We start from the raw sequence: 23,888 nt of genomic DNA on the forward strand, positions 1-23,888 counted from the left end.
TGCTTCACTAGTAAAGAATAACACCTTCCATGTGGCTAGCCTTTATGTAAGACTTTAATTATATTAATAGAAGGTTTATATTAATAGAAGGTGTCTTATACCTCCCCTGTATGACTTAACCCTATGAATCAAGGATGAGTATTATTCTCATTTTTAAAGAAAACTGAAGAGAGACACTGAGCCCAAGATCATCTCCAACAAGAGAGAAACAGAGAATAAGTTTAGGAGGGAGAATTTGAGCTGACTGTTTACAGTGGACACTCAGTCATGTTTTATTGGAGATTTTTTTACGTGTAATTTTAAAGAACACTAAATAACTTATATGTTAATCCAATAAGAAAAATGCATCTTCCAAACTTAGCTAAATAATTTATCTAATGACTGCATTGCTGGCCCTTTAGCTACAAATGACTATGAATATATCTGGATATATGCTGTATTCACATTACATATTGATGGAGGTATAACTTTCCTTAAATCCATTTTCTTCCCCAGCTGCCACTGATGAACTTGACACATCTCTATGTTGAAAGAATATACCCAGAGAGAAAAACACCCAATTTTTCATTTAGCAAGCAACTCAGAGGCAGCTTAAAAGTAAGGAAAATCTTGACACATTAAAGCAGGAACCACATGTCCTGATGGCTCACGAGAGGCCCAGTGTATAACTGCTACTCCTGTGGTAGGTCCTGTTCAGAGTTTTCTCTAAGATAAAAGCATCACACTTGATAGGATGTATTGTATGATCACCCCAATCATAAGTGAGGGAAACACATCTTTCCCCTGATGGGCCCCCATTTAGGAGAGTTGTCAGTCAGAGCCTCATCTAAACCTGTGTGAGCCAGGTGGCCATGCTGCAGCGATCCAGACCAGGATGAGGGCGAGTGTGCAGAGGCGAGAGGCAGGGCAGGAACAGCAGCACTAGAGGACCAAGCTCTGCTTACCAAGGCATTGCTGCAAAACTCATGCTTTCTAAATCTACTTCCCTATTCTCTAGATTTTTAAGTGTATAGGTTTTCAAACTGGTTCAAAAGACAAAACTGTATGGGTGAAGCTTGATCATACTGGAAAAATTTTAGAACTCACTGGTTTAAATGTGAGAAATACATATATTCAGGATTCCCAGGGGGCTGTGGTACCGCCTGCCAATGCAGGAGATGCAGGTATGATCCCTGGGTCGGGAAGATCCCCTGGAGGAGGAAAAGGCAACCCGCTCCAGTATTCTCACCTGGAAAATCCCATGGACCAAGGGGCCTGGTGGGCTACAGCCCCTGGGGTCGCAAAGTTGGACACAACTGAGCATGTATATATGCAATATCTTTATTCATAATTTAATACAGGAAGATTGACACTATAACTGCTGAGAAATACATAAAATCTGTGGTAATGTTCTCAAAACATTTCATTTTCCTCTTATGTTTAATATTTAAGTTACAATAAATAATACATGCAGAATGGATTTTACTTTTTAAAACTATTTATCATTTCATTTGTTCCCTATAACAGGTGATAGGTAATAGAGAAGATTAAAGCTCATATTCAGTTCAGTTCAGTCACTCAGTCATGTCCGACTCTTTGCGACCCCATGAATCGCAGCATGCCAGGCCTCCCTGTCCATCACAAACTCCCGGAGTTCACTCAGATTCAAGTCCATCGAGTCAGTGATGCCATCGAGCCATCTCATCCTCTGTCATCCCCTTCTCCTCTTGCCCCCAATCCCTCCCAGCATCAGAGTCTTTTCCAATGAGTCAACTCTTCGCATGAGGTGGCCAAGGTACTGATGTTTCAGCTTCAGCATCATTCCCTCCAAAGAAATCCCAGGGCTGATCTCCTTGCAGTCCAAGGGACTCTCAAGAGTCTTCTCCAACACCACAGTTCAAAAGCATCAATTCTTCAGCACTCAGCCTTCTTCACAGTCCAACTCTCACATCTATACATGACCACAGGAAAAACCATAGTCTTGACTAGACGGACCTTTGTTGGCAAAGTAATGTCTCTGCTTTTGAATATGCTATCTAGGTTGGTCATAACTTTCCTTCCAAGGAGTAAGCATCTTTTAATTTCATGGCTGCAGTCACCATCTGCAGTGATTTTGGAGCCCAGAAAAATAAAGTTTGACACTGTTTCCCCATCTATTTCCCATGAAGTGATGGGACTGGATGCCATGATCTTCGTTCTCTGAATGTTGAGCTTTAAGCCAACTTTTTCACTCTCCACTTTCACTTTCATCAAGAGGCTTTTGAGTTCCTCTTCACTTTCTGCCATTAAGGGTGGTGTCATCTGCATATCTGAGTTTATTGATATTTCTCCTGGCAATCTTGATTCCAGCTTGTGTTTCTTCCAGTCTAGCATTTCTCATGATGTACTCTGCATATAAGTTAAATAAGCAGGGCGACAATATACAGCCTTGACGTACTCCTTTTCCTATTTGGAACCAGTCTGTTGTTCCATGTCCAGTTCTAACTGTTGCTTCCTGACCTGCATATAGATTTCTCAAGAGGCAGGGGAGGTGGTCTGGTATTCCCATCTCTTGAAGAATTTTCCACAGTTTATTGTGATCCACACAGTCAAAGGCTTTGGCATAGTCAATAAAGCAGAAACAGATGTTGTTCTGGAACTCTTGCTTTTTCCATGATCCAGCAGATGTTGGCAATTTGATCTCAGGTTCCTCTGCCTTTTCTAAAACCAGCTTGAACATCAGGAAGTTCACAGTTCACGTATTGCTGAAGCCTGGCTTGGAGAATTTTGAGCATTACTTTACTAGCATGTGAGATGAGTACAATTGTGCGGTAGTTTGAGCATTCTTTGGCATTGCCTTTCTTTAGGATTGGAATGAAAACTGACCTTTTCCAGTCCTGTGGACACTGCTGAATTTTCCAAATCTGCTGGCATATTGAGTGTAGCACTTTCACAGCATCATCTTTCAGGATTTGAAATAGCTCAACTGGAATTCCATCACCTCCTCTAGCTTTGTTCGTAGTGATGCTTTCTAAGGCCCACTTGACTTCACATTCCAGGATGTCTGGCTCTAGGTCAGTGATCACACCATCGTGATTATTTGGGTCATGAAGATCTTTTTTGTACAGTTCTTCTGTGTATTCTTGCCACCTCTTCTTAATCTCTTCTGCTTCTGTTAGGTCCATACCATTTCTGTCCTTTATCGAGCCCATCTTTGCATGAAATGTTCCGTTGGTATCTCTTAATTTTCTTGAAGAGATCCCTAGTCTTTCCCATTCTGTTGTTTCCCTCTATTTCTTTGTATTGATCGCTGAGGAAGGCTTTCTTATCTGTTCTTGCTATTCTTTGGAAGTCTGCATTCAGATGCTTATATCTTTCCTTTTCTCCTTTGCTTTTCACTTCTCTTTCTTTTCACAGCTATTTGTAAGGCCTCCCCAGACAGCAATTTTGCTTTTTTGCATTTCTTAATGGTATCTTTGCCTTAGTTTCAATAATACATATCTCAGAAACCAATAATATTCCCTTTTCAAAAAATCTTTATACAAGTTTGAGCAAAATGGAGAGACTTGATGTTACATTTTTTTCTTTTTTTTTCAATTTCAATACATTTTTACAAAAATGTAAAAAAATGTTACATTTTTTTAACTCTTGTTTAAAAAGCAGTAGAAATGGGGCACTACTGCTAAATGGTTCAGGATTTATTTGGGGGGTGACAAATACTCTGAAATTGATTTCACAAAAATCACACAACTCTGTTCATATACTAAAAGTCATTTAATTGTACACTTTAAGTGGATGAATTGTATGTGATATGAACTGTACATCAATAAAGCTCTTATCAAAAAAACTAATAGTGTAACTTTCATATCATGATAAGTTGAAAGAGGCCACAGTTCTTAGTTCTGCCATCAAGAGGCCGGGTCTGTTTCCCTTGCCCTTGAGTCTGGGTTTACCTGTGAGGTTTTAAATAATACAGTAGGTGAAAGTGATACTATGTCACTTCCAGGCCTAGCCTTTAAGAGAACAGGATGCTCCATGGTGGTCTCTTGGAGACTTTAGCTGCTTTGTAAGAACTTTAAATACTCCGGGGCTACTCTAGTCTGAGAAAGCCTATGTTAGCAATACAGGGAGAGATAAAAAAAAAGATGCTTGGCAAGCCCCCAAATATTCCAACTCTGAACCATTTAAGTTATCTCACCTGAGGTTATACACTGTGAAACAGAGACAAGACACCCATACTGTGTCAGGCTTGAATCCATGACCCCAAAATATGAAATATAATAATAAATTGTTGTTCTAAGGCAATAGGCTCTGGGAAGATTTGTTATGTAGCAATAAACAGAATAGACTGCAAAACAAGGTGATAAATTATTCCGTAAATCCTAGTATAAAAGCAAGTATATTTAAAACGCAGACAGCAGCAAGATCCTAGAAGAGTAGCAGCTATGCAGGAATAAGCAAAGGGAATTCCAGTGGATTCGGAAAGCCAGGAAACTTGGGAATTCATTTCAAAAAGAGGTCTCCATTCAAAGCTGGGGACTCAAGTGGCCAAACTCAGGACAGTTGTAATGACTGGGAGACTTACTGGGGGTATCGGCCTTCTGGAATCTCAAAAATAGTCAAAACCATACAAAGAAGAGAAACTGGTCTGAACAAAATATCACATTTGGGGTAACAATCTTGGGTGTAAAAGAGAAGATATAGAGATTCTAGAGGGGATTAAAAAAAAGCAAAATAGTGGAGTCTCAAAATATTAGTGATATAGATATGCAGATAAATCTTTAACATATCACAGTGAAACAAAAGAGGAATCTTAGTTAAGAAGCCGGAAAAACCAATCTCAATCTTTACCTCTGCTACACAAGCACTTCCTCCTAAAAACATGAAAGTCCTTCTCACTTAAAATAAACAATTAAGAGAATTGCAATGAAACTCATTTTAAGATATAAGATAAACAAGGATAAATAACATCTAAATTATATACTTATGAAAATGAACTCACAATAGAAAGATATGGGTATAGAACAAAAGGCAGAACCTAATATTATCCCAAAAAATCCAAGGAAAATTATAGAAGCTACCAAATAAAACATAAATCTGAATTTTAAAACATCATAAACGTTGAGTCATTTAAGGACAGTCAGAAACAAATGTAGAAAGAGAAAAAAAGATTTAAGTAGAATGAATTACAAGAAAGACACCACAGAATGAACTATTGTGGAAATAAAGAGGAAAAAAAAATTTTTTTATATATATGATGGTCTATGTAGAAAATCTCAAAAGATCAGCACAGACAGAAAAGCCTTCTAGAACTAATAAGAGTTCAACATGGTCAAAGAATACAAGATAAACATACAAAAATCAATTGTATTTCTATAAACAACAAACATGTAAACACTGAAATAAAAGACAGCATTTATAACTGCTCCCCCTAAGAATGATTTAAATATAAAACATATCTGGAACTTACATGCTGAAAACTACAACACACTAATGAAAGAAATCTAAGAAGAGCTAAATAAATGGAGTCTATGTGTTTATGGATTAGAAGACAAATATCATTGATGTGAATTCTCCTTCAGATTTATATACAGGTCTAATGCAATTTGCATCAAAATCTCTATAAGATTTTTGTAAATACAGACAAGATTACCTTAAATGTTATACAGAAAGATAAAAGAACTAGAATAGCTAAAACAATTTTGATAGGAAATAAAGTGATGAGTCAGTCTACCCAGGTTTAAGACTTATAAGAACTGAAATGATGTGGTATTAACCAAAGCATAAACACACAGACCAGTAGAACAGAATAAAGAACCCAGAAACAGGTACATAAAAATATGCACAACTGATTGACAGAAATGCAAAAGTAATTCAGTAGAATAAAGACAGTCTTTTCCAAAACATAGTTAGCAAAAAAAAAAAAAGCATCAAAGACAAAAATGTTTTGCTTAAGTCTCACAACTTATAAAAAAAAAAATTAACCCCAAATGGGCCATAGACTTAAATCTAATATGTAAAACTATAGATATATGTAGAAAGACACAGGAGAAAAGTTGGGTGTTAAGGGCTAGGCAATGTGTTCATGAATGTGTTATCAAATGTATAATTCATAAGAAAAAACTGATAAATTTGACTTCATAAAAATTAACTTTTACTCTGCAAAATACTCTTTAAGAGGATGAAAAGACAAGCTACAAAGTGGGATAAAATATTGACATCTACAAAACACATCTCATAAAGGACTAGTATCTATACTACACAGAATACTTAAAACTCAACTATAAAAAGCAAATAGAATTTACCTAAGAGTAATATGGGAGCTTGCTTATGGAAAGTAGAGCTTTTTAGAAAAATGAATCATTTTGGGTCTGGGGCAAGAAATGAACAGATGTTATCTTGCTGTACCTGAAAAAAGTATGCTAAGAAAGACTTCTGAAGACATGTCAAAGGACTCAGGAATACCTTGAACAGCTCCCATAGGCCAAAGGTGGAACAACTTTAGCATCATTAATAAAACCAACCACAATTGAACAAACTATATCTAATATATAAAATTCCTTGAAATCAAAACCATGGTCTAAAAATTATACTGATCACCTTTAGACACCGTCACTGGTATCATCAGAGCACCATCCCATCACTGTGAAAATTTACAAAAGGAAAGTTTATGCATTTACTCTTCCTTGCCTTTATGAACCGTTTTAAAGGAATGGAATAGTAACAAATAAAGGAAAGGTTATAGAAGTGTCACAGCTAGTAAGTGCAAAAGACATGGGGTGGTGGTGGTTTAGTTGATAAGCCGGGTACAATTCTTGCGATGCCTTGGAGTATAACCCGCCAGGTTCCTCTGTCCACATTTCCCAGGCAAGAATACCTGAGTGGGTAGCCATTTTCTTCTCCAGAGGATCTTCCCAATCCAGGGATCAAACCCTGGTCCCCTGCATTGCAGGCAAATTCTTTATCGATTAAGTGACCAGAGAAGCCCAGAAGACATAATAGAATTAGACAATCAACATTTTGCCACTCCTAAGAAAATAGTTATGTTTAAACTAATTACTTATCTATTCATGATACCTACTGACATATTTATGAGTATAAAACATATTTGGGATTTGCTTTATAAAACTCTACAAAAATGGCAGTGTGCCGGAGCTAGGTTTAGGATATATGATGGCTCGTTGTATGAGCATCTCTACTGTTGAATGTGATTGAAATTTTCCAAGTTAAAATTTTTTTTAAAAGAATCATGTAACTATTTCTTCATTTGACAAACTGAACACATACACTTTGCAGACCAAAATAAGTATAACAATCTTTCTCCCAAGAAGCTCACAATCTAGTATTGAGAGAAATAGGGGGGGAAATTGCAATGAAATACGATATTTGCACAAGTAAGCACATTGCAGTCACAGTGAGGGCACGGCGCAAGGGGAAGAACATACCCCAGGAGGCACGAGTAAAGAATTCACAGAGGAGGTGATAACAGATCTGTCTTTAAGAATTTATAGCAGTTCACTCAGGTGACATGAGGGAAAATCATTCAGAGTGACAGTAATAAGTTCTATTTATATACATATCACTTCCTGTTTCAAGCACTGTTTTAGGCAGTTCAGACTTTCAAATCATTACATCCTCAAACCTATGAGATGTCTATTATTCTTAGCACAAATCCTCACTTTGTAGATAAAGCAATTATAGCAGTTAAGTAATCTAACCATGACTGCCTAAGTATAAATGACAGCACTGTGCATCCAACCCAAATAGTTTGTTCTCAAACACTATGGATTCACTTCAGTAGACGAAGTAATGTGTAACAGGAGCAAAGAGGCATCACCTACAACAGGACATAAGGAAGCCCTGCTACTGCTAAGTTGCTTCAGTCATGTCCGACTCTGTGCAACCCCATAGATGGCAGCCCACCAGGCTCCTCCCGTCCCTGGGATTCTCCAGGCAAGAACACTGGAGTGGGTTGCCATTTCCTTCTCCAATGCATGAAAGTGAAAAGTGAAAGTGAAGTCGCTCAGTCGTGTCCGACTCTTAGCGACCCCATAGACTGCAGCCTACGGCTCCTCCGTCCATGGGAGTTTCCAGGCAAGAGTACTGGAGTGGGTTGCCATTGCCTTCTCAGTAAGAAAGCCCTATGTTACTATAATATATGGTCTGAGGTGGAAAGTCAGAAAGACGTGTCAGGAAATGAGAGAAGATGGATGGGTAGTCAAAAGGCAAACCATGAAGGCTTCACATACCAGGAAATGGAGTTCATACCACTTTCAGGAAAGAAGGTACAAACCAACAAAGGGTTTTAAACAATGGAGTGATATGTATTGATTTATACAGTACAAAAATAACTTAGGAAGCGGTAAGCAGAGTGGACGGGAGGGAAATCAATAAAAGGAGGCAGAGAATTCAGTTAAGAAGCAAGTGTTTTGGTCCAAGAAACAGATTTTAGGGGCCAGAGCTATGGCACTGCTGATAGATACAAATGAAAGAGAATGGATTCAAAAGAGATTCAAGAGGAGGAAGCCATAGAATTTGGAAAATGATTCCATGTGGGCAGCATGGGAGTGGTAGAAAGGGAGTTAAGAAGTCTCCCAGGTTGCTGACTTGTGGGGGAAGGAGGAGGGATGCCAACAGTGACTGGGAAAACCAGGGGAGGCTGAGTTTTAGAATTAAGAAAATGTCTTCGCATTTTATCAGGTGAGCCTATGAGCACTGTCCTATAATAATGACCCTGAATCTCAGAAGACAAACGTGTATTTGAGAGAATTCAATACAATGGCAGCATTTAAAGCCATGGAGACAAATGAGAGTCACTCAAGAATGCCTGGGCTTCCCAGGTGGTGCAAGTGGGAAAGAACCACCTGCCAATGCAGGAGACATAAGAAACACAGGTTCAATCCCTTGGTCGGGAAGATCTCCTGGAGGAGGGCATGGCAACCCACTTGCCATGTATTCTTGCCTGGAGAATCCCACAGACAGAGGAGCCTGCCAGCCTACAACAGGGTCACAAAGAGTTTTCAGACACAACTGAAGCAACTTAGCACATGCATAGACTTCAGTTTTTAGTTTTTGCTTCACAGCAAATTTGAGAGGAATGTACAGAGATTTTTCACATGCCTTCTGTTCCCCAGCAGGCATGACCTCAGCCACAATCAACATCCCCCACCACAGTGGTGAGCTTGTTACAACTGATGAACCTATATTGACACATCATTACAATTTAATTTTATGGTCTTTTTCCATTTATTATCCTGAATAATATAATTTTCTTTTTAGAGTAGTAATATAAAGTTTTGTCTCAAAATAAGTGAAAAAACATGCCAGTTCAAAAAGAACTATTAAATAATCAATAATACAGGTGGTATACTAACATGCCGGAAGTCCTGAAGTCCTTGAAATAACTGAAGTTTTTTGTTTTGTTTTGTTTTTGTTTCTCTGTGCAGGATTCTTGCATGCTAAGTCATTCAGTCATGTCTGACTCTATGTGAATCCATGGACTGTAGCCCACCACGTTCCTCTCTCCATGGGGTTCTCCAGGCAAGAATACTGGAATGGGTTGCCAGGCCCTCCTTCAGGGAATCTTCCCAACCCAGGGATCAAACCTGTATTTCTTATGTCTCCTGCCTTCCCACTAGCACCAGCTGGGAAATTTGCTAATTAAATACAATTTTAAATGGTTATATTTAATCCAATTAAATGTTCACTATTAACCCATGAAGCTTCAGCACGTGCTTCAGCTCCTGAGAGCTGTTCTTTGTGGAAATACTTTTTTAACAAGACTGTAAAGAAAAGTCTACTCCATGGACTGCAGCCCACCAGGTTCTTCTGTCTGTGGAATTCTCCAGGCAAGAATACTGAAGTGGGTATCCATTCCCTTCTCCGAAGGATTTTCCCAATCCACAGATCGAACCTGGGTCTCCTACACTACAGGCAGATTCTTTACCTTTCTGAGCCACCAGGGAAGCCCTAAAGGAATTGAGTGAAGCTAAGTTGCTTAGAGTTGCTGCTGCCTATCAAGTGATTGGGCTTCCTAGGTAGCTTGAACAGTAAAGAATCTGCCCATAATGCAGGAGACCTGGGTTCAATCCCATCCCCTGAAGAAGGCCATGGCAACCCACTCCAGTATTCCTGCCTGAAGAATTCCATGGACAGAGGAGCCTAGCGGACTACATCCCACTGAGTCACAAAGAGTCAGACACAACTGAGCAACTAACACACACACATCGAGTGATTGATTAATTTGAGCCTGGAACTAGCATTCTCTCTCCTCCAACATTTTGTCCTCTCTTCCCTGTCCCCAACCCCAAGCCCACCATCCTCCTGCTGTGCCTAATGCTCTGTAGTAAAGGAATACATCACAAGTGTGGCGTCAGATCACTTACCTGTGAGGGCTGTTCACAATTGACCATACTATCCCTATCAGCAGAATGTCTTCTGCCATAAAGGGCAACGTGCTCTCACCAGCTCCTAGTCGTCACAAGCCAGAAGCAAGGCAGGGGGCATAAAATGTGACAGCATGATGAAAAATCATGGGGGAGATAATAAAAAATACAGAAGCCTTAACTTACTGTGAATCCACACTGCTGTGCTTACTTTGAAATAAAAACTGAGTGCCTTAGATCATTATGCCGAGTCTGCTATGAGTATGCACTTGCATGAAAAATGTTCTCTTCCTTTGCTATTTCAAAAGGTGATTGATCATCTTCTACCCCATCAGTTCTGCACACCTGACGTCTTCCAATATGGAGTCAAAAATGAGTCTTACTTAAAATGTGTGGTCAACAAGTTATACTGTCCCTCCAAAAAAAACCTAAAAGGACATCATTTGCATTGTTTCTCACTAATCTCTGACAAACTTATACTTTCTACTTTTCTTTACTGCCAAATTCATTAGACTGTATGTATTACCTACATTAAAGATCCTAAATATACACAATTTGCTTTCAAATGTGTTCATGTAACTAGTTTAGAAGAGAATTGTAGTAGAATCTGAGGGGAGTTATAACTTCCTAAACTCAGTTTTCATTCTAAATAGCCTTTAGTATTTTTAAGTCTCACTCCCACTGAAAACATTCTGAAGTTAATGATATAAAATAGATGATAAACATATGTGAGTAGAGCAAGGAGAATTCTGCCGAACATTGTATCTTCAAAACGTCCAAACTTCAATTTAAAACTTAAACACAAATTTAGACAACTATTTTCATAAAGACATCAGCATTGTGCATAATCAACAAGGAATAAGAATTTTTGTTCAAGCAAACTGTAATAAAGGACCAGAGTAGAGGGAACATTTGCATTGAAATGAAACGCTATGCTCATTCCAGTATAGAGCAGAATCTCTAAAAAAAAAAAAAAAAGCTGTAGAACACATAATGGCATTTTTGTAATCTAGAGTAAGTGAAGACCAGCCAGCACAAAGTTAGTTAATTTCTAAGTAATAAAACAATTATTATAAGAATATGGGAATATCCTTAACAACTCAAAGCACACTGGAGATGGGGTGGGGTGTGACAGAGAGAGGAGAGGGATGGGGAGAGGGCTGGGAAGAGGGAGGGACAGCTACAGGCTGTGATTATGTGATTTGGCCCTGGGTGTATTCCTCCACTGTCCTCCCCTCACCACTGCCTTTTCCACAGTTGATTGTAGGCTTAGGGGGAAAGGTTTTTACTGTCTTCTCCCTAGACTGTGAGCTCCTGAGGAATAGAGACCCTGTCATCTTTATGTCCAGCCTGATACCTAGCATGAATAAGATGCTAAATTCATGTTTGCAGCATGATTATCATAACCTTTTACTTAATGGAGGAAAATCCTTACCTCTAACATTAAAACAAAAATACTGTCAATGTTCTGATAAATCATTCCTGGGCTGCAACAGAGAAATGTCCCTGAAATGAACAGAGGAGGCAGCATGTACTGCTGTTTTTTCCTAAGCAGCTGCCTTAGCTTGGGCTCTAGAAGCAGAGTCTGAGATGGAGATGTGTGTGCAGATAGTTGAGGAGAGTCCTAAGGGTAAAGCTGCACTGGAGTAAGGACAGCAGGGGGAAGGGCTGAACTGCGGGACAGTTGTCACAAAAATCTCAGATGCCCTCTGACAGAACTCTGGAGTAAGACTGGTCCTTTAGGGAGGTCCAGGATTTGAGACAAAGGACCTACTTGTGTGTGCACCCTGCCTAGCCCAGTCCTTAAAGATGGGTGTCTCAGAGAGATGATGGGGGTAACATGATCTTGGTAGAAGCAGTCCCCTTTGCTGAGGGTGACCCCTACTGGAGAGGACCCAGTTATGAGCCATGGGCAGCCAACAGTTCTGCTAACAAGCAGAATGACTCTAAAGAGGGGTTCCAGGTGATGCCCCACAGCACCCACAACTGTGAAGTTCACTCACACAGAAGCTCAGTATACAGGAATCATACACAGACCCGAGAGCCTAGCAATGATCCTTCTGATAGGGGCTAGATGTATATGAAGGCACCAAGAGGGTCTTACACTATGTTTTCAGGTAGGTCCCTAGACAGTGGCTGTCAACCTGTCACAATCTGTCACATCAGCCACAATTACTGCAGACAGGGAAACTGCGCTCCCACTGAACTATGGTAAATCACAATTGGTAGCAGTCTTTTAGTCCAAATCATGAGATTTCTTATTACTTGCACAGCTTAGAGAGGATTGGTCCACTTAGAATGAGGAAGCCTAGCAGGAATGATTAAAAAGCATCCATTCAGAAAGCATTCCCGGACTCATCACCATCTGGTCAGATCTGATTATCATACAGTCAAGGAAACTCCTGCTGGAGACACCACAGGGAATGTTCTTCTGAGGCTGCCATTTAGCATTTGTAACAGCAGTGGGGAATGAGTGTGATGGACGACGGGGACATGTGCCAGGTACCTTTGCATCTGATCCACTCTAGTCACTCTCCTTCCGTCAAGTCCAGAAAGGCAAAAAGACACATGATGATATTTTAAAGTCCCTCAATGATATAAGGATCAGAAGATACACACTTAAAAAGGAAGAGAATGAAAAAAAATGCTTGAAGGCAAAGCAGCATGCACACTTCATCCCACACTGGTCAACAACCTCCTCTTTCCAACCAGGAACACCAAGGCCATTTTTCAAACCTCCCAGATGCTTCACTGCATGCAAGACTTCCTCACCAATTTTTCAAATTAAGCACAGCCCTGAAATTTGGCTGCTCGCTCAATCTGCTTTGAAAGAGTGTCAGCAGTTTTGATATCTGCCACATTTTATTCGCTGTGGGTTCAGCATCCCCACAGAACAAAGCTACAAATAAAAGCTAAAAGAGAATTAGGAAGGAGAAAGCATGCTTTGCTGGGGTGCTAGCTCCACTGAACTCACAATGGGGGGACATAAAACCTGCTGTGATGAGACTTTTAAGTGAGAGAAAAGAAATATCAACAAATCTCACCAAGAAATCCCAACTGCAGCTCAGAAAAGCTTTCGAAAACTCAGCATTTGATTCTGGTAAGAAGTGGATGTCAATTACATTTCCGTTAATGAGACTGAGCATTAAGAGTGCTGAGTAAATCAAAGAGCCTTCCTGGCCTCTTCCAACCTTTGGAGATTTTATCCAAGACATTTAGCAAACTGCAAACAAGATGACACATGAAATAGGCTAATTTGACAGTTGGCAGGCATTGTTTAGCTAAAGTCTAGAAGATGAGAACAGATTGGCCATTTCTTGTCATCTCCTTCTTGCAAAACTTGCTAGTGATCAAAAGATTTCAGGTATAACCACCACACCCGGGCTGCCATATAGCTGTCCTCAGCAAAGCTCTCAGTGTTCAGAGCTTATAAATCAAATCCTCTTTAACTGATACGTAATTTAACCCATTTCCTTCATTATGTTAGAGTGTTTGATTTTTATACAAAACAAAAACAAGGTATTTAATCAGGTACACAAAACTATTCTAAATGCACTTTTACTTGTTCATAAATACTGATTTATAACAATCCTAAAGTGAAAGTGAAGTCACTCAGTGATGTCTGACTCTGTGACCCCAGGTACTGTAGCCTACCAGGCTTCTCCATCCATGAGCTTCTCCAGGGAAGAGTACTGGAGTGGGCTGCCATTTCCTTCACCACGGGATCTTCCCAACCCAGGGATCAAACCTGGGTCTCCCGCATTGTGGACAGATGCTTTACCGTCTGAGCCACCAGGGAAGCCCATAAGTGAAAGTCGCTCAGTTGTGTACTACTCTTTGCAACCCCATGGACTATACAGTCCATGGGATTCTCTAGGCCATAATACTAGAGTGTGTAGCCTTTCCCTTCTCCAGGGGATCTTCCCAACCCAGAGATCGAACCCAGGTCTCCCACATTGCTGGCGAATTCTTTACCAGCTGAACCACAGGGAAAGCCCATAGCAATCCTAAGCATTTTTTAAATCTTTAAGCATCCAAAAAAAACTTCAGGTGAACTGTATTTCAGGATCAGCTTGTCTTTTTTACCACCTTTGCATCCAGGCAGAGAAGGCAATGGCAACCCACTCCAGTACTCTTGCCTGGAAAATCCCGGGGATGGAGGAGCCTGGCAGGCTGCAGTCCATGGGGTCGCTAAGAGTCGGACACGACTGAGTGTCTTCACTTTCACTTTTCACTTTCATGCATTGGAGAAGAAAATGGCAAGCCACTCCAGTGTTCTTGCCTGGAGAATACCAGAGACAGGGTATCCTGGTGGGCTGGTGTCTATGGGGTTGCACAGAGTCGGACACGACTGAAGCGACTTACCAGCAGCATCCAGGAGTCCATTATCAGAACATAGCATAGGACTCTGTCCCTTAAGCACATCCACACCATTGGCCCTGATGACTGCAGGGCCAACACAGAGACCAAGTACATCTGGAGTGTGACAGTTATGATTTAAACCCAAGGTTCTCAACCAGGGATAACTTTCATCCCATGGAACACTTGACAACATCTGGAGATAAGTGTTGTCACATCTGGGGGAGGGGGTGTGTTAATGGCCTCACTGGGCAGAGAAGCTGCCAAACATTCTACTGCACAGTAGATGGTTCCCCCCACACTCAAAGAATCAATCAGGCCAAGGCTGAAAAATGATGTAGACCTTGCTCTGATTGAGAACATATAAAAAGAAGTAGTATGGAAGAAAATACTACAAAACAGCTCAGTTCAGTCGCTCAGTCGTGTCTGACTCTTCGTGACCCCATGAATCGCAGCATGCCAGGCCTCCCTGTTGTGCAAAATATACATACACAGGGCAACAGAGCTTTGCTTCACTTGAAATCCACTGTGCATATCTGTGTTAGGATTTTTGCACTGGACATCAGAGTCTGCTTAATTCTACAGTGCAGAAATATAGGGAATTAAAGATGCCTCTGATCACTGCCCAGGGATCCTTTCCTCTTCAAGAACCATTAAATTGCTTTATAGGAACCCTGAATCCTCATCTCCAGTTTAGTAACTGGTTTGTTTGCTGTCTTGCCTTGTTTTATAGATAAGCTATAAACAGAAGGGCAAAGATGACTTTTCACCTTTCAACCATGTGCCTACATGACTAGGGAAGGGGGATACTAACTAGTCTCTAATCCAAGACTGGTAAATTAATAAACCTCAATCTTTCTTTCTTTTGGGAGCTCCTTCTTCATTATTTCAAACATCTTTAATCTAAACCCATGTTACTCATCTGTTCTTAGCTATTTCCTCCAGATATCTTTCACCTCCACAAATTCAAAACATCCCATACTCAATCTGTTTGCTGAGAACCCCTGTGTATGCTGTCTTACTCAACAATATCTTTTCCTCCGAACCTGTGTGTCAATCAGATTAGTCATTTACACCTTTTACTCCACTTAGTCAGTTATCAGGTTCTGCATATTTTCATTTTAAATAACCTATCCCACTCCATTCAGAATTTTCATATTCTATCTTAAGGACTTCCAGAGTCTTTTTTGCTGGTGTTCCCACTGACTCAAGGCATTCTCTTTCCTTCCTACATCATCTTAACTGCATCTTTTATATGACTCATTTTCATTAAAACTCACTGATTTTCATTTATTTGTGCTCGTACTTAAGGTTTAAGGAGGTATGTCAATATAACAGATTGACTAAGTTTCCCCATAAATTCATGTCCATCTCAAAACTCAGAATGTGACCTGTTAGGAAATAGGGTTTTTGTAGATCCCTAGTTAAGATGAGATCATAATGGACCAGGGTGGGCCCTAAATCCAATGACTTTTGTCCTTATAAGAATACCAGATGACACAGACTCGAAAAACAGGGAGAGAAGTGTGACGATAGTACCAAGCATTAGAATCACATATCTACAAGCCAAAGAATTCAGATTGCCAGCAACCACCAGAAGCTAGGAGGGAGGCATGAGATGGTTTCTCCCTCAGAGCCTCAAGAAGGAACCAACTTCTGCTGACATCTTGATCTTGTCCTTCTTGCCTCTAGAACCATGAGAGAATAATTCCTGTTGTTTTAAATCTGTTTGTGGTAATTTGTTAACAGCAGCACTAAGAAACTAATGCAGGCAGCCATGAGAATGTAGCTCACAGCTCTCCAACTATAGGTGGCGAGACTAATGACTTGGGGTCATTGCCCAAAGACCCTGTGACGTTCTATTAACCACAGCAGTATACACCCTGAACACGTTTCCACAGACTGCTTCAAAACCACAAGAGTGCAGCAGACATACAAAGCAGATCAATTTGGGGAGTCATAGACACTTGATATGCAATTTTGACTTAAAGACACTTCCACAGCCTTGACATATTAAACTGACTACAGCCCTTAGACTCTGACACCAAACATTTTCCCCCTCTCTCCTTCTCTTGGGATCAGCCTGTACCATAGTCTGATGACCCTTTAACCTTCCCCAGCTCCATTCCCAATTTTTCTCTTAAGAGTTTTCCTAATAAAGGTGCATATTCATTGGAGAACCCAGAATAACCCAAAAGCAGGTTACAAAATTTGACTACAAGATAGATTACTTTGCCTGGGTTTCTGGAGATTGTTTCCAAATGGACAAGAATAGAGGTTGTTGTAGCCATGGCACCCCACTCCAGTCCTCTTGCCTGCAAAATCCCATGGACAGAGGAGCCTGGTAGGCGGCAGTCCATGGGGTCGTGTAGAGTCAGACACAACTGAGCGACTTCACTTTCCCTTTCATGCATTGGAGAAGGAAATGGCAACCCACTCCAGTGTTCTTGCCTGGAGAACGCCAGGGACAGGGGAGCCTGATGGACTGCCGTTTATGGGGTTGCACAGAGTCGGACACGACTGAAGTGACTTAGCAGCAGCATCAGAGGTTGTTGTTTAGTCACCAAGTCATGTCCAACTCTTTTGCGACCCCATGGACAGTAGCCCACCAGACTCCTCTGTCCATGGGATTTTCCAGACAAGAATACTGGAGTGGGTTGCCATTTCCTTCTCCATGTGATCTTCCTAACCTGGGGATCTCCTGCACTGGCAGGCAGATTCTTTATCACTGAGCAAGATTAGAGGTAAAAAAGACCAACAGGAAGCTAATGAAGCAGCTAAAGGGGACACATTTGTAGTTTTCAGTACCCTGGTGGTGGCAGTGGATACAATGGTTGGATTCCAGACACACTTTGGCAGTAAAATCTATGGAATTTGGTGATGCACTTATAGGAAGAGCATGGGGGAAATTGGTGTCAAGGTTGGATCCTTCATTTCCAACAAGAGAAAATACAAAGTATTAGCAGAATTTGCTGAGATACAGAAAATTGAAAGAAGAATAAATCCAAAACTACAAAATTAAAAATTCAGTTTCAGTTAAGAGGAAAGTTATTTGTTGGTGATGGACAGGGAGGCCTGGCGTGCTGTGATTCATGGGGTCACAAAGAGTCGGACACGGCTGAGCGACTGAACTGAACTGAAACAGAGATGTCCAGATAAGGCAATGGCACCCCACTCCAGTACTCTTGCCTGGAAAATCCCATGGATGGAGGAGCCTGGTAGGCTGCAGTCCACGGGGTCGCTAAGAATCGGATACGACTGAGCGACTTCCCTTTCACTTTTCACTTTCATGCACTGGAGAAGGAAATGGCAACCCACTCCAGCGTTCTTGCCTGGAGAATCCCAGGGACAGGGAGCCTGGTGGGCTGCTGTCTATGGGATCACACAGAGTAGGACACAACTGAAGTGACTTAGCAGTAGCAGCAAACAGAGATGTCACACGTTAAGTATAAAAATGTGAAGCTCAGAAGACTTCTATATGAATTTGGGAGGAATGAAAATATAGTGTTGAAACCTGAGGAAGTAGTCAGAATCACCTGCGGGGGGTGGGGGGTGGGGACTGCAGAGTGAAGAGCAAAAGGGTAGTCATGAAATCTTCCAAAATATAAAGGTCAAGAATAGGAGAAAGTGTGATCATGGTGTTCAAAGCTAAGAGAGCATCTTGAGGATGAGTGGAAGGTCAACTGGTTAAAAGCATCCAGGAGTACAAGGAACATGACTTACAATTGTCTCCTGGCTTTAAAAACAGGAGCATTGGTCATCTATTATTTTGGTGAAGGAGTAGGAAGGGACATAAAATAGGGGTGGTCTGAGGAGAGAATGAGAAGTCAGGTTGATGACTGAGTTTGGAAATGATTTTGCCCCAAACACACAGCACTAACAGGAAAGAAAGTATTTTATAAGAAATAGAGTCAAGAGATTTCCATCTAGTTTGGCATTTTTGAATTTATACTTTAAGCACTTACTCAACCCTGCCTTGATAATTATAATCATGACAAAAAAGGATAGAATATTGCATAAACTAGGGGGCCAACAAAAATAATAATGAAAACTAAAACAATGCATTTATTGGCTCAAGAATCAAAAGGACAGAAGTAGCAGATACATTCACAGCCTCTATTGTGTTATACCCCAAGTTCTGAGCTCTCGGCACTGAGAGACACTTCCTACAAGAAGGCAGTGGAACTATCTAGTTGGCGTTCATTGGAGTAACTATATCCACTTCTGAAATACGCCCATAACACTAAGTAAACAGCCTCTATCTCAAGCCCCAAAAAGGGTCTGTGGTAAGCATCAAATTATATACAAAAATGGCTTCCCCAGTGGCTCAGCAGTAAAGAATCCACCTGCAATGAAGAAGATGCAGTTTCAATCCTTGGATCAATCGGGAAGATCCCCTGGAGAATGAAATGGCAACTCATTCTAGTATTCTTGCCTGGGAAATCCCATGGACAGAGAAGCATGATGAGCTACAGTCCATGAGGTCACAAAAGAACAGGACACAACTTAGCAACTAACAACAAATGGAAAAATAATGTTAAAAATGAAAATTCTTAAGTCATCATATCATCTCTTTGAATTTCTTTCTCACTTTACCACATTTTTTCATTCTTCCTAGTAAAACCCAACTCTCCATTTTCCTTCCAAAAGCACTGGTGCAGCCTCTCCTACTTTATGTATTTACATTATTTATCATGTTTAGGATACTGGAGATGCTTACCCATTCTCTCAACCTTAACTACTACTTTATTTGGAAACTCACAGCCCCCTTTTAAGAGAAAAGAGATCATTAGACATGCTTAGACATCAGAAATAAAGACTATCACTCTATTTTAGCCTGAAGTAGTAAGATTCAGGTTAAAACTCAATGAAAGCTTTAAAAACTTAGTATGATATTCAAATTGCTAACACTCAATAGTTAATTACCCCTTAGAGATAATGGACTTGAAGTATCAACTATATCTGAGATATTCCTCTGCATATTTTACTAAGTAATAAAAAATTTTCTTAAAAATTATTGTATATTTTTACCTGAAACTAAAACATTAGCAATCAACTATACTTCAATAAAAATTTAAAAGTGCACCTCACTCCATCAGGTGTCACTGAAGTTAGAGGCAATGGAAATGAAGTGGAATGAATGGCCTCTAGCATTTCCTACTTCCTATGTTAAGTGCTAGATATACACAGGATTATTATAAAATATAAATTTTCTCTTGTTAAAAAAATACTGTGTATTTTAAATCTGTGTAAAATCTATAAGCATATACCTCAAAGTCATAATTAATAAGGAAGTTCATGTGGTCAGAGACTAGAATGAAAGTACGTGTTAAGTAATTCTGAGAGTTTTCCCCAAATGAAACCTGAGCAAAGATGTGTCAAACTAACATCACTGTGAACTCAACTTCAACTCTCTAATTAAGCAACCATCCTTAGAAGGTTTGGAGAGCCATACAGAGCCACTGGTAACCTAGACCCACAAAAACAAAAAGGGCACTGAATATTTTTGTTTCCAAAAATGAAGTATTTATAGACACACTGCATATTGCAGAATACTCCAGCTACTTGAAGAAAGAGCATGCATACCAAAGGGGGGAGGGGAGATATAAAACAGAATGCATTTCAACGTAAATAACTCTGCCTTAATATCAATACCAAGGACCATGCAGCTTTCTAGCCAGGGTTTAAGATATCAATGGGGGCCATCTATATCTAGCAGAATAATAAATCTTCCAAATATTCAAAAGGTACTTGTCCTGTTTTAAGCATACATAATGGAGGGAAAGGATCTTTCTCCTGGACCTCCGGGTGCAGCTGGGCCACCAGCAGGTGACAGTAATGAGTGTGTGACCCCCCCCCACGCGCCCACCTCACTCTGCTATCTGCACACCAGCCAGGCATTTGTCAGGGTGTAAGTTATTTACAGTGGTCTCCAAAGGCTTTGGAAAACTAGTGCATTCCCTTAAAAATAAAAGGAAATCTTGGAACAAGTATTACATGAAATAGGGCCAAAGTGAAGGTATATTCAAAGTATTAAAGTTGCCTCAATTGGCAAGCATGCACACGCACACATTCTTGCTAACAGCAAGTGAAATACTAGATTCTAGTTATTCATTTCTCTATTTCTTTCTTGTCACTTTAGACTCTAAGGACACGAATAGCAATGTTTAAATGTAACCATGGAAAATAAATAATGGCTTATGGGCTCATCATTTGAATACATCTTCACTGAATGATAAACAGTCCAGAAATGCTTAATTAGATAATTACTTTGTACTGACTCCATCTTCTGAAGATGGTCAAGAATTTTAAAAATTTCAAAAGATGTAGCAACTTTAACTTTTTACTGAAACTCAATTGTAAGCTATACGGTGAGGTTGCCATTCTATTCAAGCAAACAGAAGGACAGAAGGAAACCAAACATCTATATGAAGCAATGATCCCATGGTCAGAATGCTTTCCACCACAAGTAACAAAATACTTGATCATCTTAAGCTTAAATGATAAAGTCATGTAACAAGAAGCTTGAAGTCACAATTCTAGGACTGTTTGAATAGCACAAAGACACCAAGCCCCTGGGTCCAAGAGACTGATTTGCTTACCCTTCTCCTTACAGCCTCAAGGTGCTGGCCTCTATCTTCAAGCAGGATATCCCACTGAGAGATGAGGTATGAGTACACAGTCTTCCCAGGGCAGCACAGGGGCAGGGAATGCATTTCAGGCACCAGTGTCCAAAGGAAGAAGAAAGAAGGAGGGAGCACCACCCCCTCGTGCAGCCATCTCTCTTATCAAGGAGAAAAGCATTTTCCTTAAATACTACCCCTAGCAGATGACCCTGTTATTCCTCATTGGTTAGAAGTAAATCATATGCTCACCCTGCGACCAATCACTGGCAAAGAACGTGAGATTATCACGTTGGGCCGGACAAACCAGCTTCACCTGACACTGGTTCACTGAGGCCTGAACAGAATCAGGGCATTGTTAACAAAGGAAAAGGGAGAATGCTTTCAGACAACGAAAAGTGTCTGCCACAACTATACTTTTTATACTGGAGGTCAAAACGTTTGGCTCAATTGGATGTTTCAAGGAAAGTAATTGCTCTTTTTTTCCCAAAGTAATGCAGAATTTCAACTTTACAATTGTAAGCAGCAGCCTCCTCGATGACCTCCCTGCCGGCATAATAAAGCACTTGGAAATAGATGCTTGTGTGCTTTCCAAGGTGGCTAGACCCCCAGTCAAGCGAAACTCCACAGATTCAAGTCAGTACTCTGAGCTTCCCCAGAGGGCATATGCAATCACTGCAGAGTCTAGAACACAGAGTTATAGGGGAAATACAGCTCAACAGAACAAATGCATATTAGCAGCTTCTACTTCCAACCAGTTTGCCAGCTTAGGTGCAACCCGTCACTATATTCTGATCAAGAGGTATCAGAGGTGAAGCTGACTGCAGCAAAATTGGCAACTTAAAAGCCAATTTTTCCCCAAAATGGAATTGGCCAGTTTAGATTATATCGAAGGACTATTAAACATCATCTCCTAGAGCTCTAAACTGAACTGAAAATAACTCAGTTTGAGATTTAAACCACTTTACTCTACCCTTTGTTACTCTGATTCTTTCTTATTTCAATTTGACCTGAATGTTCTGCCAGAAGCCCTATTATGAGAACACAGTGGTATGACAGCCAGTAGGTCCTGCAGTTGTTAATTTTGAATTCTTTTTTTTCTTTTTCTGATTTTCTTTTTTATTTTTATTACACACTACAAATACAATGCATGCTACACAATATGCTGCATAAGCTAATTTTGAATTCTATGTTCAGCTCTGATCTTTCTGGACTGTGAACTAATTCACTCACAGATGTTGAACGAGGGCCAACCATTTCAGGTGCCTACAATATGAGATAAATGAAAGAGTTCTTTACAGCCTATTAGGGACACAGATGTAAACAATTACAAGGTGATGTGTAAAGAGATTCTGGAAAGACAGAACATAACACACAGTGCTGTGTACTCAGGATGGGCTTTCGCAGCAGACCGAAAGGGGTTGCAGCATCACCCGAACTGGAATCCTATATACCTCCAGCCATACTCTACTAAGGAGTTGAAAGTATTTTTCCTCACTTTCATTTTTATAGTAAAGCAAAACCCCTATGGGCTTCCCAGGTCACGCTAGTGGTAAAGAACCCACCTGTGATGCAGGAAATATCCTGTTTTTATCCCTGGGTCAGGAAGATCCCCTGGAGAAGGAAATGACAACCCGCTCCAGTATTCTTGCCTGGAGAATTCCATAGACAGAGGAGCCTGGCAGGCTACAGTCCATAGGGTCACAAAGAGTCAGACCCGACTGAAGCAACTTAGCATGCAAACCCCTCTGAACCTCTCTCCTCCGCTAGCTGGCACAATGTTAGGCTCTGTCAACCAAGAGGGTTAGAGAGACCTTGGAAGAAACAGCACAGAAACGGGCTTCTTTTTCCAGTTCTAGGGTGATCTTTTCCCTTTCTCTGATATGGCAGCAGGCCCCAAGGGAGCTCACTCTCCAGCCAGTTTCTCTGACACCTCAGAGAGCAGCTTTCTGAAGATTGCTTCATCCTTCATCGCCAGAGAGAACGTCTCTACTATCTAGTGATCTACAGCCACACCTTTCCCATGATGTCTGCATATCTTGTGTGGGAAGTAATGGCTTCCGTCCCTTGTTCCTTCTTTGACTTTGCTCCCTGGGCTCTACAGTTGTAGCAAGTCCTGTACTCCCTTTTCTACTCATTTTAGCTATTAAACACTATTACAAGTCAAATTTTATATCAAATATATCTGCTAATGGAATGACATCTTTAAAGTGCTCAAGGGGAAAAGAAACTCAGCACTGAATCATATCTGTGTGAATATATTGGGTTGGCTGAAAAGTTCGTTCAGGTTTTTCCACAGGATGTTACGGCTGCTGCTGCTATTGAGTTGCTAAGTCATGTCTGACTCTGTGACCCCATGGACTGTAGCCGGCCAGGCTCCTCTGTCCATGGGATTTTCCAGGCAGGAATACTGGATTGGGTTGCCGTTTCCTACTCCGGGGGATCTTCCCGATCCAGGGATTGAACCCATATCTCTTAAGTCTCTTGAATTGACAGGTAGATCCTTCACCACTGAGCCACCTGGGAAGCCAGACATTACAAAAAAGGAACCTTTTGACCAATC

At 40.6% G+C, this 23,888-nt stretch overlaps 1 protein-coding gene across 50 annotated transcripts in view; it reads right to left on the reverse strand.

The window, feature by feature from the left end:
- Nucleotides 1–21,567, reverse strand: part of LOC129659367 (uncharacterized) — a 382,363-nt gene extending 360,796 nt beyond the window's left edge. For 6 of the 50 annotated variants that reach the window (XR_008718050.1, XR_008718049.1, XR_008718047.1 and 3 more), the window contains exon 1: nt 21,305–21,517. Coding sequence is in view for 28 of the 50 variants with exons in the window: in XM_055590630.1 (XP_055446605.1) it covers nt 21,305–21,418 (114 nt within the window). In the remaining 22 variants the exon portion in view is untranslated. Of the gene's footprint in view, nt 1–21,304 lie in introns of all 50 variants that reach the window. The other 44 variants (XR_008718046.1, XR_008718038.1, XR_008718048.1 and 41 more) reach the window with 22 other exon arrangements.
- Between the last annotated feature and the right edge of the window lie 2,321 nt (nt 21,568–23,888).

This window comes from Bubalus kerabau, chromosome 8 (genome assembly GCF_029407905.1).
Source record: "Bubalus kerabau isolate K-KA32 ecotype Philippines breed swamp buffalo chromosome 8, PCC_UOA_SB_1v2, whole genome shotgun sequence".
NCBI lineage: Eukaryota > Metazoa > Chordata > Mammalia > Artiodactyla > Bovidae > Bubalus > Bubalus kerabau.